The 16211-nt window shown below is 36.1% G+C and overlaps 1 protein-coding gene across 3 annotated transcripts in view; it reads left to right on the top strand.

Moving 5' to 3' along the window:
- Positions 1 to 16211, top strand: part of ASCC3 (activating signal cointegrator 1 complex subunit 3) — a 320082-nt gene that overhangs the window by 18655 nt on the left and 285216 nt on the right. For 2 of the 3 annotated variants that reach the window (XM_070450058.1, XM_070450057.1), the window contains 2 exons: positions 1619 to 1749; positions 3287 to 3437. In XM_070450058.1, the coding sequence (XP_070306159.1) occupies positions 1660 to 1749; positions 3287 to 3437 (241 nt within the window). In that variant the 5' untranslated portion in view covers positions 1619 to 1659. Of the gene's footprint in view, positions 1 to 1618; positions 1750 to 3286; positions 3438 to 13147; positions 13300 to 16211 lie in introns of those variants that run through there. The other variant, XM_070450059.1, reaches the window with a different exon arrangement.

Consider the following 16211-nt stretch of genomic DNA (forward strand, 5'->3'; position numbering starts at 1 on the left):
AAAATTATTTGTTTGACAACTTTCATAGCTTGGGCTTGCCTGGTAGCACTAGTGGTAAAGAACCCACTAGCCAATGCAGGAGACACAGATGCAGGTTCAATCCCTGGGTTGGGAAGATCCCCTGGAGAAGGAAAGGGCAACCCACTCCAACACTCATGCCTGGGAAGTCCCATGGACAGGGGCCTGGTGGGCTTCAGTCCATGGGGTTGCAAGGAGCTGGCCATGACTGAGCACACACGCACTAGCTCATGTGACGTTCTTCAGGGAGCCATGCCTTACAGATGTATATATTGTAGTTTTATTATAGTAAGCAATCTTAAACCAAGATAGCCCTCTAAGAGTATTGTAAAGTTGAGGACTCTCTTCATAGTAAATAGTCTATCTGCCAGAAGACTGTTAGCATATAAATAAGGAGATTAGATCAGATCATGTGACTTTTTTCTTTGCCTGGGAGTTCTCCCCTTCCTCAGCTGCTCTGGTTGTTTTCTGGTTCTTTAGTGTTCCCGTTACCGTGATTTCTTCTTCTCAGTTTTTCATCCTTCTTTTATTAACCACGTAGTTGTTGTTTAGTTGCTAAGTTGTGTCCGACTCTTTGCGACCCCATGGACTGTAGCCCACGAGGCCCCTCTGTCCATGGGATTTCCCAGGCAAGAATATTGGAGTGGGTAGCCATTTCCTTCTCCAGGGGATCTTCCCGACCCAGGGATTGAACCCGTATCTCCTGCACTGCAGGCAGATTCTTTACCACTGAGCCACCGAGGAGGCCCAGCCAAGACGTTGTCATCGCCGAACGTGTTGCATCACTGTTGTGTTTGCGCGCGGAGACGAGGGAATATTATCCGCCGAACGTGTTGCATCACTGTTGTGTTTGCGCGCGGAGACAAGGGAATATTATCCGCCGAACGTGTTGTATCACTGTTGTGTTTGCGCTCACTGTTGTGTTTGCGCGCGGAGACGAGGGAGATGAAGGTCTTTGTTTTTGTTGTTTTTTTTTTTGGTCATGCAGCTTACTCTTTGTTGGGTGAGACACTGTATAAATAAGTAGATAAGAAACTATCAAATATTAATTAGTGCCTGTAAAGAGAATGGGAGTTTTGTACTATGATAGGCAGTAGCTGGGTAGCTGCCCTGTCTGTGACTGAGTGGTCTTTTAAGCCTAGAACTTTAAGGCGGCAACTGTATGAACATCAGAAGAGTACTTCAGGTAATACAAATGCATGTAACCGGAAAAAGCCAGTGAGACAAAAAATTAGAGATTATGTGAGATGAAATCAATGAGCATAAAATGAAATTGGAGAAAAGATAAGCAAATGCTTTTATCTCTGTCATTGTTACTGGTTGTTGTACTTGGGAATCTATGCAATTCATCTGAAGGAATGTTATGGTAGTACCCACAAACAAGTGTTGGTGGGTTTTTTTTGTCTTTTTTTCCCCACCTATAAGACAATGTGTTATAAAAGAACTGCTTGGGTAGAAAATGTGTCAAGAGAACTTTTCATCATTGGTAGCAATTGCTTTTTAACTGTTTTCTTTTTTTTTTAATACAGGCTAATTTGTTGAATGTGATTATCTCTCCCACCTCCTCTCTACAGTTAAATATCATCTTGTTTTGTTTCAGTTTCAAGTTTCTCGTTGTATGGATCACTGATTGAATAATAGATGGCTTTACCTCGACTCACAGGAGCCTTGCGCTCCTTTTCAAATGTCACCAAGCAAGATAATTATAATGAAGAAGTGGCTGACTTACAGGTACATTGTTTTAGATAAAACGATTATAAATATAAAATATGGGCAGATATTTGACATTCCTTTTCTCAATTCTGTGTGCATTTTCAAAAATGGTAAATTTTACCTTCAGCTCAGTTCAGTCGCTCAGTTCTTCTCCTCCCACCTTCAATCTTTCCCAGCATCAGGATCTTTTCAAATGAGTCTGTTCTTCACATCAGGCGGCCAAAGTATTGGAGTTTCGGCTTTAGCATCAGTCCTTCCAATGAATATTCAGGACTGATTTCCTTTAGGATGGTCTAGTTGGATCTCCTTGTAGTCCAGGGGATTCTCAAGAGTCTTCTCGAACACCACAGTTCAAAAGCATCAATTCTTTGGTGCTCAGCTTTCTTTATTGTCCAACTCTCACATCCATACATGACTGTTGGGAAAACCATAGCTTTGACTATACACACCTTTGTTGGTAAAGTAATATCTTTGCTTTTTAATATGCTGTCTAGGTTTGTCATAGCTTTTCTTCCAGGGAGCAAATGTCTTTTAATTTCATGGCTGCGGTCACCATTTGCAGTGATTTTGGAGCCCAAGAAAACAATTGGTAACATGCAGTTGGTAAATGCATGATTTTTTTCTTGGGTCCAAAATCGTTAGTACAACCAAGGGGAAAATTAAAGCGTTGGACATGACTTAGCGGCTAAATGACAGGAATAACATCTGACTCACTGCTTTTCATTTGGTCAGAGGATGTCATGAAGTTTAATCCAGGGATCAAGTTCAGTGATATGAAGTAGAATATTTACAGCTTTCTGTGTCAGTTCTTGAGACTGGAGAGATACAGTCTCATGGAAAGAGTATGTACAGATAAGAATCTCCTGGATTCCTAACCTGTTGTAGGATCAACCTTAGGAAAGAAATGCTGATTTGAATATATTGAACCCATCATTTGCTGTTGTCGTTCGGTCCCTAAGTCATGTCTGACTGTTTGTGACCCCATGGACTGCAAGCATGCAGGCTCCCGCATCCTTCACCATCTCCCGGAGTTTGTTCATATTCATGTCAGTTGGGGCAGTGATGCTTCTAACTCTCTTATCCTTTGCCACCTCCTTCTCCTTTTGCCTTCCCATCACAGGAGTCTTATTTTCTTTAAATGCCTTTCATCAAAAAGCATGACATAAAGCTCTTATATACAGTATGGTCTAAGCTATGTAAAAAGCAAGCAGGAAAATGAAAAGAGGTTTGTGGAATGTTACCAATTGTTATCTGGGTGTTGGACTTTTTGCTTTTTACTTTGCCACATGAAAATTATTTCATAATGAGTATTCATTGTGATTAAACTATAGAAAAAGAAGCTTTTAAAAATGTATCTTTGAATAAATGAGATTCTTTTAAATCACATTTAAATAAAGCTCCTTCTGGGAGCTGTAAATTTGGATGTGAATAGATACAATTTTGCATTCTTGTAGAAGGTGCCAAGTTGTATGATTAATGAAGAATATATGTGGTAAAAGATAGATTCGAGAAAATTTTTAACCAGTATGTTTCTGTATTATGCTGTCTGTTTCAGATGAAGCGGTCTAAACTTCATGAACAAATTATAGGCTTGGACCTGACATGGATGAAGATTGTAAAATTTTTGAATGAAAAACTGGAGAAGAGTGAAATGCAAAGAGTAAATGAAGACTTAAAAGATATATTACAGGCTGCAAAACAAATAGGTATAGTCTTGTTTTTGTTTTTTTTAAACCACTAAAGTTCAAAAAATAGATTCTTTTTAAACTATAGACTAAAATTTCCAGAGAAGTATTCATAATTATAAGATAGTCTTATCTGTCAAAGAGCTTAGGATTCAGGGAGGCAGAAGTAAGCTAATTAGTATAATAAAATTAAGTTTGAAGGATCTATAGGAATCTATTTAGAGTTTTAAACCACTGTCTTTACTGAAATAAGGATAGGGTAAATTAAAATTGTCATACAGCTGGAAGAAAACTTAAAAGCCATGTAGCTTTTACTCAGGTTACTTTCCCAAGATTGAAGAGAGCAAAAAAAAATAAACGACTCTTTGGTAAAGTGTTTGAGTTTATTCATTGAAATTCATTGTTTCATTCCAGACTCTGATAACTAAAAAGCATACTTTAACACTAGTATACTTGTAACTTCAAATTTAGGTTTTTACCTACAAAAGCTTGAGACTGCTAACTGTGGCTCTGTGTGGTCTGGCCTTCATCTTTCTCTCTGATCGGGAGTCATCCTTGCCTTTCCTAACTGTGCTTCACAGACATACAGCCTTCCTCACTTCCTCAAACCCACCAGGTTGGTGCCTGTTTGGGATTCTTTGTACATGCTCTTCCCTATGCTGAGAATGTTCTTCTGTCCTACTCTTAGAGTGGGTAGATCCTTTCTTGTTACTTTTGAAGGTATTCCCTTAATGAGACTCTCATTGATCGTCTAATCTCAAATGAGTACCCATTCTTTATCTTGTAACCCTTGGTAACATTTTCTCCACAACATTTATTATTATCTGATATTTTGCTTATTTATTGCCTGTGTTTTGCTCGGAACAGGATCTTTTTCTTCTTGTTCAACACACACCATCCCCGGTGCTTAGAATAGTGCTTGGTATATTTTAGGGTCTTAATGAAAGTTCACTTGACAAATAAATGAAAATTTTTTTCAGGTGATTTCTTGGTAGAAGGAAAATTTAGATTCTTACTTCACCATATGCAGGTTGACAGTTTTCTTCCTTTCACCAGTTTTGGAAGGTGTTTCTATTTTATCTCATCTACATGAAGAATTTTCATTATATGATCATCAGTTCTTTGAATTTATTATTCAGATATTTTGACTTTGATGTATCACTCAATTTTCATTGGTTTGCAATATAGTATTATGTTAAATTTAATGACCTCATAGTTTTATGCTGTGAAAATATAAAATGAATGTCACATATGTTTTTGCAGTGAGATAACCTTTTGAAATTTGAGGATTTTGGTAAGACTTGAGTTTGCTTATTAAGCCTGGGAAAACACTGATGTGATTTGTGATAGCATTTGACATACAGTCATACTTTATATTTTAAGAATATTGCAGCAGTTGGGTTCATTGGAAAACAATGTTGAAAATGCAAAGTCTTCAATCTAACTAAATTACCTTGAATAGGATATTAACCCTTCCGGGCTTCACTGTCTTCATTTGTAAGGTGTTACAATCATTTTGGGTTGGGTTGTCTGACTCAGATAGTTTTCAAAAACTGGAATGTCATTCCTCTTCTTTAATTTATAAAAATACCTCAGAATACTTAGCAAAGGCAGTATAAAATATTAAGCTTATTCAGCACCATGACTGAATTAATTCTTTATTAAATGATGTGGAAGTTAAGATTTTTGAAAAGTAAGTTTTCCTTTACTACTTTCTGCAAATATCTCTGACAAGTCAAAAATTATTGTTTTAAAAGCCATTTAAAATATAATAAATTTAAATATATTCTAATATTATCTATTAAATATAATCCTAGGAGTTTTGCCTGTTAGCAAAACATCTGATTCAAACTCAGGGACTAATCTATTGACTGATGTATTTAAATAAATGAATATTTTGAGATGTAATATCTCAAAAGTTTAATACTTTTGTGACAGATGAAATCTTGGGGTTGAATTTAGGCAAGTGCTCTTTTTTTTTTTGCAGGTGCTCTCTTTAATGGTGTGTTTAAGTTAAATTAACTATTAGCTTTAGTGAAATTAGTAGTTGACTAGTAGTCATCTAGTCTGAATGAAAAATACTGGTGATACTGGAAGTTTTATTAAAGCTGGCAGCATTAAGAGGATTAGTCTTATGGGAAAAAATGTGTGTTTTCTCTTATATCATTCTTTTAACACAGGTAATTTTTGCATAATTGTGTTAAAAAGGTGGAGCAAGAGAATAAAGAAAAAGAAAATTACTTATATTTCAGTTGAGCATAGTGGTATGAGGTACTTAAGACCATGTATATTGACTAGTCAGAGTAATGGGTATTTCAGCTTGAGGGGACATCAGGGAACATCTTGTCCAGCCCCATCATTTTGTATGTGAAAAGACAGGGTCCAAAGTTCAGTGAATCTTGTGGTTGAGTTGTGGCACTTCTTGGCTTGGACCCAAATTTTGAAATGGAAACATGATGGAATCCTAGATTCTTTCCTTGTGGTCAGAGGTCAGGTTCTGTCAAGTCTACTTTATAGTTGTTCTTAAATTGACTCCCTCTATATATCCGCTATTGCCCTAGTTCAGGCTTTTATCATGTCGTGCCTGAACCACTGCAGTAGCCTATTGTCTCAAACTTCCTTTCTTATTCAACTTCGTCACTGTCACCAGACTGATCTTTATAAAAAGCAAAGCTCATTTTAGCCCCAGTTTGGTGGCTCAGATGGTAAAGTGTCTGCCTGCAATGTAGGAGACCCAGGTCGGGAAGATCCCCTGGAGAAGAAAATGGCAACCGACTCCAGTACTCTTGCCTGGAAAATTCCATGGACAGAGGAGCCTGGTAGGCTACAGTCCATGGGGTTGCAAAGAATCAGACGAGACTGAGCAACTTCACTTTCTTTCTTTCTTTATTAACTCTTTAAACCAGATTCCTTAGAATGGGAAAAGAAAAGCTCCTTTATGAATTGGAATAATTTATCTTCTTGCCTTTCTGTCACATGTAACCTTTATTCCTAACGTATGTAGTATTTACTATAATACTTTGCTGAGCAGTACTCACTGCTTTTTCTCTTTGTAATTATGTGTTAGAACAACTTTCCCCGTTGTGTGCATCTGGTGAAATGCTTCTCATCTCTGAAGAAATGGCTTAGGCTTCATCCATGTCTTCTTCTAATGTTGTTATTCCTTTTTAATGTTAGTAGGTGGTGCTCCGTTAGAATAGCATCTCTTCCATACCTTTTTAAGAGTACTTTCTCATTATTTGATGTTTACCTCAGTCCCTTCACTGAGGGACTGTGAATGCCTTAATGACACAGGAATTCCAGGAGTCATAGTGTCTTCGTCCTCCAGTGCCTAACGTGCTATGAGGGATATAGTAGATGTTCAATAAGGAAGTGAAGTATTGAGAATCCAACTAAAAGTCGACTGTGGTCTTTACTATCTGTGATGCTGATAGTGTCTTTCAAGTAACAGCTTTTAAAGAATTTTTGTAATTTTAAAGTACTTTCTTACCTCTCAGATTTACATTTGATATATTCCCATGTCTTTTTTACAATTTTATTCTCCCTTCCAGAATGTTTTAATAATAAAACTTAGCTTGAGGAAGAAAATACTATAAATTATTTTTAAATAGTTAATTTATTTAATTACTCATTGTAGACATAGCTGTGTCATTAGAAAATTAATTTAGCAGGGTCAGTATAAAAATCAGTTTTACTTCTCTTCATAAGAAGCAAATTTGTGAAAAACGCCATTTACAAAAGTACTAAAAATCATCAGAAGTAATTTTAACAAAAGATGGATAGGACTTCTTCATGAAAAACTAATATATTATTGAGAGAAATTAAAGATGGCCTAAATCAATAGGGGGATATACAAAAGATGGAAACACTACAATAAAGCTATCATTTTTATCCAAATTGATCTGCAGATTCAGTGTGATCTAATCAAGATCTAAGCAGGTTTATGTTTGTGAGTTGTGTGTACATGGAAATTGACAAGATAATCTGAAAGTTACAGGGAAAATTAAAGGTGAAGAGCAGCCAAGTCAATCTTGAAAAAAAAGAGGGAGAGCTTACTCTCTGGATATAATAATATTGATTTATTATAAAGATCATAATTTAGACAGTAAGGTATCGATCCAAGGATAGGCATACAGACCAGATAGAAGAGGGTCCAGAAACTAGCCCATGGATATTAGAATACTTGATTTATCATGAAGGACCTCAAGTGTGAGCCATGACTGATTGTTCAGTATGTGGTGTTGGGTCAACTAGATGTCCATATGACAAAAAAAAATGTACCAATACAAATAATTGAAAGCAACTTACAAAAATGAAACTGAAGCTCAGAACAATAAATCTTCTAAAAGATAATATAGAAGAATATCTTCATGATCTTTGGATATAGAATAATTTTTTAAATAAAAAACAGCTTTCATAAAGGGAATGATTGGTAAATTGGACTACACTAAAATTGATGCATTTTATTCTTTCAGTGTAAAAAGGCCAGTTATAGAGTGGGAGACTATATCTTCAACATATGACCAAAAAGATATCTTGTGTCTACAAGAAGTCCTATAAATCAGAAGTCCTATAAATCAATAAGAAAAGGACAGATAATTATGTGTAAATAAAAATGAGCAAGAGTCTTGAACACTTTGCAGAAGATAATGGAATAGCTAATAAATATGAAAAGATGCCCAACCTTGATAGTAATCAGGGAGATGCCACTACATACCCATCAAAATGGTTAAAACTAAAAAGACTGACATACCGATTGTTGGTGAGGCTCAAGAATATGAAGCTAGACTTTTCATCCACCTCTATTAGAGTTTACATTGGTATGACTGCTTTGAATAACTATTTGATAGGCTCCACTGTGGTTGGACAAGTGAAATTTAAATGCTGATACAAAGTAATATGTACATAAGTATCCAATGTAAGCACCTGTATAGGCACAGAGACATGTGCATTCATGGCTACATTATTTGTAATAGCCTTATGATGGAAATAGCCCAGTTTACTGTTAAGTAGTGGCATGGATAAATCATGATATATAGATTGCCTTATAACAATAATAAACCATGGCTACGTATAACTTTGTAAACGCATCTTATGAATGTAATGTTGACTTAAGACAAACAGAAGAACAGATCATATGATTCTGTTTATATGAAATTGAAAACTAGACATTACTAATATCAGGTTTCAGAAGTCAGGACAGTAAGACTGGGAATGAATATGGGAGAAGTTTCTGGGAAGCTCCTAATGTTCTTTTTCTGGAAGTAGTTACCCAAGTTATGTAGGTGTGTTCATTTTGTGATAATTCTTTGAGTTGTGTTGGTATTGTATATATCTTGTTATATTAAAAAACATAAAAATTGTGCTTTTCATATTATCAGTTTTCATGAAATGTTTCAGACTGATAAAAATAAAAATGTATATAGCAAATACCTGTGTATTCACCATTCAGCTTAACACTTGACTATCTTTCCTTCTGGTTTTCTTTTTTAAAAAAATAAAATCTTATTGACATGGTCAGAACTGTTTATGTACCTTGCTCAGTCTCTGGTAACTGATATAAATATAATAAAAAATTGGTATTTATCACTCTCATGCCTATTTATGTTTTTATGACATTTATATATTCATAAATATATGTTTTAGGAATGTATTTAACTCAAATGACAGGGAGCAAGTAGGTTTATTTGTTTTCCTCTGACACCCTCCCTCTGCAGAATTCAGCTTGGTGATGTTAGGGGTTAAGGCTGCTAATGTTTGTCCTTTTGTTTGTACTTGTCGCCTTTTGCTCACCATGTCTGCTCTACTTCTGGCTGTCATATCTTAGTATTAGAGTCTCTGTTAATTTTTTGAGAGTAGATTATCTTGCTAGGTTTTCTGATAATTTGAATCATCTTTGCATTCCTGGAATAAACTCTACTTGCTTATCGTTTATTTTTGTAGATATGGATGACTCTAGTAAGTTCGTATTTTGTTTAGGATATTTGCAACTGCATTTTTGTACCATCTTTTTGTTTTGTTTTCAGTTTTCATATTTTCTTTTAGCCTAGATAATTTCAAGTCACCAGTTAATATTTGTGGTACAAATTCAGTTCTGTCATTTACCAGCAGGCGGCTAATTGTGTGCGTATGTGATGTGCTTACTCGTTCCATCCTGTTCTACTCTTTGCGACCTCATGGAGTATATATAGCCTGCCAGGCTCCTCCATTCATGGGATTTTCCAGGTGAAAATACTGGAGTGGGATGCCATTTCTTCCTCGAGGGGATCTTCCTGACGCAGGGATCAAACCTGCATCTCTGTCTCCTGCATTGGCAGGCACATTCTTTACCCACTGAGCCATAGAGAGCTAATTAATATCCCTAAGTCTGTTTCCTCTTATATAATGTGATGATAGTAGTAATTCTTACTTTTTGTAGTTGTTGTGATGTGAAGAAGTAACTACAAAGTGCCTAAAGTAAAGCCTGGTAAATGGTTGTCAGTGAATACTTTTATTGTAACCTAGAGGTACCAGTAGCCATTGGTAAACAATAGTGCTCTGAGTGGTTACATGTTAGGATAGTTGTATGTGCCCAGTGATGTGCCGCCACAAGGTCCAGAACTTCCTAGGGTAAATCAGGAAGGAATTCTTAAAGAGGGAAACTTGGGATGGATTAGACTGTGTCTTGAATGCTAAGGGACAGAGGTGTGTTATATTTATGTCTCTTTCACGAGGAATTGCAACATGAAAGAGCTGAATAACTTAATGAAAATCATAGATGACTTTACACATGTATAAACAGGCAGTTAAGATTACTTGGTGATATGGCAAAACAGCTGAAAGTTAAATGGCTGTTCTGGCAATGGCAAGAGTTGGAAATGGGATCAACTCTTCACAATTTGTTTTAGCTTATCAGTATATTCTTCATTTACAAATTATTACAACTCCCTTAAGTATAAGGCAATTTATACTGCCCTCTGGTAGAGGTATTTTTAAGTTTGCAGTTAATTTTCTATATAGTATTACCAGGTATAATATTACTAGGTGCCTGATAAATGCATGCAGCACTCAAGTGTATATTTAAAACAATTTTCGCCCTTGGAATTCAAAAAATAAAAAAAGTGTCAGTTAATTCTCAGTGAGCTATAAGATTTGTTCAAGGATAGACTTTCTATTTGCTTGAGGATGTTCAAAATATGGTTTTATTATAAAAAGCTTTTATATAAAATTAAAACTTTTATGTTAGCCATTTGGTTCCTTGAGAAGTCAGGTTGTAATTTGATGCAGAATTTTTAGTAGAAATGATAATATAGAGACTGGATGCTAACTTAAAAGTCTGCCATGTAAGATGAGTATTCACATTTTGTAATGAATATATGTAAAATTAAATAGTTGACTTTAAATCATGGGGACATGTTTTGGTCTATTTTTAATCTCTTGTGTTAGTTACTACTCCCTTTTTTTGTACCATGTATGTTTCTCTATTCGTTTTCTTTCATTTAATTATTTGCTCACCCTGAAGGCAGTAATTTCTATATCAATCTTAATATTTAAGCACTTCATTCAAATTAATACATTGAACATTTCTTGAATACCCACTTAACGCAAGATTTTGATGAAGTATTTTCATGCACAGAGTTATAATTTCTCTAAAATAATGAAACTCATTATTATTACATTACTTTGGCAATTTAAAATTTGGATCTCATAAATTGTTCAGCTTATTTGCCCAAAATCCATATGGGTAGTTGTTTACCTCTATTATATCATAAATTTGTTTGATAATTTGGTGATTATTTGAAAGATGGTATAATGCAAAAAGAAAAAAATGATCTGGCTCTTACAGTCTTAGTATATTATTTAACCTTACTGTATTTAACCTTACTGTATCTGTGTTTCTCTGTAAAATAAGGAAAATACTTGTACAGTTCACATGACAAGTTTACATAATATTAGACAATTTTAGACAGTCCAGATTACTTGTGGATATATATACTTGTTAGGAAAAAAGTACATTAATAAGCACTGGCGGCATATATATGTAAGAGGGAAAAAATGAGGATATAAGGATAATATTTTTTTTAAGTTAAATCACTTCTGTGTTTTTTATATGTAATGTCTTCAGAAAGTTGCTGATACAAGTGTTTTCCATATTTATAATTTAATAATAATTATCAGTTAGCTAATCTCTATTCAAATACAAAATGTTTATAGCCTCTTTCCTACCTTGCTGGTATTTTTAACAAGTGAAATGAGCTTAAGTTAACTCTGTGATGCAGAGTTGTAATATTTTGGTATTTACAGTTTATCAAGTGTCAGGGGTAAAATGGACATTTGAAGTTTGGCCATAAGGTGAAACAAAAAATTTGTAAAATACTTTCTCCCATACATTAAAGATTTAACTGGTCAGGGAACTCATTTGTTGACAACTTCTAATTGAATATTTAGCAATTAATGATGTAAACAGTTGATGGATATTTTTTATTCATTTTCAATTAAAATTTCCTACTCATCCTTTTTAATTATTTAGGTAGGCAGTTAAAAAAGCTGTAAGGTTCAACCTTTTAACTCTTAGTATTTTGCACTCAAAAGGAAAATATATAAGTAAATTGTATGTTGAGGATGATTTAAGATTGTAGTAATCACTAAATTCTAATTTTAAAACTTTGTTCTATAATGTTTACAGTCATCAGTTACTTATTATATCTTTACACTTTTGCATTTCACATCTCATTTTCTCTCAATATAACTCAGGCAGGGAAAGTATTTATTATTAATTAAAAATATCCTAGTGACCTTATAAGTGTATTTCTTTAAATATATTGCAATTAAAGTGCTAGGTGCATAGAGCCAGTTTTCTGAGTTAACAATCGTAGTGTTTTGTGCATAGAAAATTCAGTGTTAAAGTGGTAGGTAACTAGTTTCCTTAAAGGTTTGGGGATCTTAAGTTTCATTCAAACTTTAGTCAATTGATTATTGAGGGTATATTTTATTCTTTCCTGAGACTTTATCTTGAGGACAAAACTAAGTTTCCTAAAATGCCTATTCCTCTGAAAGATTAGCACAGTCAGAGGTGTAACTGACCTAAGAGTTTCAGCCTAATAAATAATCATTTAAAAGATTACATGTTATAAATTGTACTTAAAATATAAAGGGAAGTGGAAAAAAAAATGAAAGGTTATTTGTGAACAAGATCCTCACGGTTAATCTAACAAAGTTCCATCTTTGGATATAGTGTGTAAGAAAACGAGACAGCTACTTATTACAAATTTCTACTCTGGAATTGTACCACGCACGTTTTCCCAGGCCTTTTGATGTGGCCAGTTACTAGTGTGCTAGTTCAGGTGGCTCCTAGAGAAAGCAGAAAAGCGTTTCCGTTACTGTAGGTTTCCCTTCTAATTGCATTTTATTGAAAGGAGGGTGGGACCTGCCAGACCTTTGAGAAATCAGATACCTGATTGTGTTCATTCTCTTCAGATCTTTTCTCTCTTTTACAGAGACACCCTTCATTTATCAGTCACTAAAAGATCGCTGGGGGTTGGTGCGGGGTGGCGGCCTTTACTAGCTAGTTGGGGTGGCAGCCTTGTTGCTGGGCACACAGTTCTCCGCTCCAATCCTGAGCCGCCTTCTTATCCGGGGTTCTCTGACAGGCAGTCCCCCTGCGGTGATACGTCATCACATGCGGACTGGGCGCAGTGACGCACGTCTCCGCCCCAGGCTGGAAGACACGCATGTGCAGTCACCTGAACGCGGCTTGATCCACGTCTTCATTATGCCTCAGTGCCGCGGGGAAGTTCCTTAGTTTCAAAATGTGATCGCCTGCGTCTTGGAGAGCCAGTAGTGCTAAGAATGCCGTTTTCAAATACTCTCAGAAGTTGCAGCCCCCAGACTCTCGAATAGCACGGTGCAGTTTCAATTTTGAGAAACCTCTTTGCGCTGTAGAACCGTGTTCATTCTTAGGGGTCTGCCTTAGAGCTGCGGTAGAGTAAGGGCTTCCCGGGGGCTCAGACGGTAAAGGATCCGCCTGCAATGCGGGAGACCTGGGCTCGGTCCCTGAGTTGGGAAGGTCCCCTGGAGGAGGGCATGGCAACCCACTCCGGTATTCTTTCCTGGAGAACCCCCATGGACAGAAGAGCCTGGTGGGCTACAGTCCATAGGGTCGCAAAGCGCAGCACACAGCCGGTTATCCAGAAGAATTTGTAATTAGGCAAGGATATTAATTACGTGTGTGAAGCACCATTATGAACTAAGTTTAAAAGTATCTGTATGTTACTTAAAATTTTTTATACATGTACAAAAGGGCTCAAATTAAAAATTTGAAACCTTGAGAAAATTGTTTTTAAATCTTTGTAGGTGTTCCTAATGAATCTGCAATTAGTTTTTTCTTCAAAAGTGAACTGATAACCTACTTTTTCTCCCCCTCAATATATTGTGGAGATTATTTTATAGCAAGATACATGGAGCACTGCACTATGTTTGGGCTTTGCAGGTCACCCTGGTGGTAAAGAAACCGCCTGCCAATACAGGAGATATAAGAGACTGGAGAGACAAGGCCGCTAGGCTCTCGATCCCCTGGAGGAGGGCATGGCCACACACTCCCGTATTCTTGCGTGGAAAATCCCATAGACGAGTCTGCGGGCTATTCCATGTCGCAAAGAGTCAGATACGGCACACGTTATGTTTAATGTATGTAATATATGGCTGTAATGTAATTTAACCAATGACCTAATAATAGGCATTTAAGTTAATTCCACTTTTGGTAATAAATTTACTGTTCTCGCATTTATTTCCTAGGGTGGTGATTATTTATTAAATGAGAATAAGCATCTTCCTGCAATGTGGGAGACCTGGGTTCAATCCCTGGGTTGGGAAGATCCCCTGGAGAAGGAAATGGCAACCCACTCCAGTATTCTTGCCTGGAAAATCCCATGGACAGAGGAGCCTGGTGGGCTACAGTCCATGGGGTAGCAAGGAGTCGGACACGACTGAGCAACTTCAAATGAGAATTAGAGATAAATCTGGGCCTCCCTAGTAAGCCCAGTGGTAAAGAATCTGACTGCCAGTGCAGGCGACAGGGAAATGGCAATCCACTCCAGTATTCTTGCCTAGAAAATCCCATGGACAGAGGAGCTTGGCTGGCTGCAGTCCATGGGGTCACAAAAGTGACTAAAAAAAAAAAAAAAACAAAAAAACCCAAATAACTAAGAGATAAATCTACTTTCTAGAAGTGTAGTGTAGTAGAAAATAGTTTATTTAGGAGGTAGAAGCCTTCTTTGAATCTTGCTCATTAACTAAATAGCTATTTGATCTCTCCCAAATTTAATCTAAAGTCTCTTGTAGTATCTATAAAATAGAGATAATTTTGTTAAGAAGAATTGAGATAATTTAAAAGTTCTTAGTAAGTTGTGTAAGGAAAATGCCAAGATGCAAAATAATATCTTTACCGAAGAGCACATTATAATGTAGGTACAGAATGAGTTTGCAAATGTGAATTCCAGTTTTGGTCAGACTTCCTTAGTCCCAGTCCTGTTGAATTATCTATAGAATTATCACAATCTATAAATTATCCAAAACCTAAGATCTCCAAACCTCATATATAGACTGCATAACTAAAATGTACACAAATGCTATTTAATTAATTAACTTAAAAGCATTATTTAATCTCTAGAAGATATTTGTTATGTATTTTCCTAAGTACTAAAAGAATATGTCAGATGGTGTTTTATGAATTCTTTATAATCATGGAAGATTTTATAGACTTTATACTTGAAGAATTAAATAATGGAGTTATATTGTGTGTTTAACTTCACTTGCATAAGCTGTTAGTCTTCTACACAATGTGTAAATATCAGATACAATCAAAGCCGGTGGTATAATGTAAAAACAGCAGTCTGGTGTCTTTGAGGCCTGGGTTCGGATAATTCAGCAGTTTCTTTTTCTTCTTTTTTTTTAACATTTGTAGGTTTTTTTTTAACATTTGTAGTTTTTTTTTTTTTAATATGTATTTATTTGGCTGCACTAGGTCTTAGTTGCATCATGTGGGGTCTTTAATTGCTACATGCAATTTCTTAGTTGTGGCATGTGGGATCTAGTTCCCTGACTAGGGATTGAACCCGGGCCGCCTGCATTGGGAGTCTTAGCCATTGGGAGTGGAGTCTTAGCCACTGGGCCATCAGGAAAGTCCCCAAAATTCAGCGGTTTAAATCTATTGAGGCACTTATTTTGGCTAGGTAGCAGGTAATAAAACAATGCACACAGCATTTTACTTGCCTTGAGAGAGGCATTTCAGCTGGCCTATGAAATGTGGGTAGGATTTGAGAAATTAGAGGCCTTAGAGAAGATTTAATAAATGCATGGAAATAGGCCTAGAGTAGAACAGGGCCTGCCATTACCAAGGTTAAAATCCCTGGTCAGGGAACTAGATGCCACATGCCACAACTAAGAGTTCGAATGCAGCAATTAAAGAGCCCATATGCTGCAGCTAAGACCCAGCACAGCCAAATAGATAATTAAAAAAAATTGTTTTTGAGGATTTCAAATCTTATTAAAAAAAAAAAGGCAGACCACCAAGAGTAACTAAAGAGTCTCTTGATGAGGGTGGAAGAGGAGAGTGCAAAAGCTGGCTTAAAACTCAACATTCAAAATACTAATATCATAGCCTTCGGTCCTATCACTTCATGGCAAATAGATAGGGAAAAAGTAGAAAGAGTGACAGATTTAATTTTTTTGGGCTCCAAAATCACTGCAGATGGTAACTTCAGCCACAAAATTAAAAGATGCTTACTCCTCAGACGAACTATGACAAACCTAGTTGTT

The sequence above is a fragment of the Odocoileus virginianus genome, chromosome 19 (genome assembly GCF_023699985.2).
Source record: "Odocoileus virginianus isolate 20LAN1187 ecotype Illinois chromosome 19, Ovbor_1.2, whole genome shotgun sequence".
Lineage (NCBI taxonomy): Eukaryota > Metazoa > Chordata > Mammalia > Artiodactyla > Cervidae > Odocoileus > Odocoileus virginianus.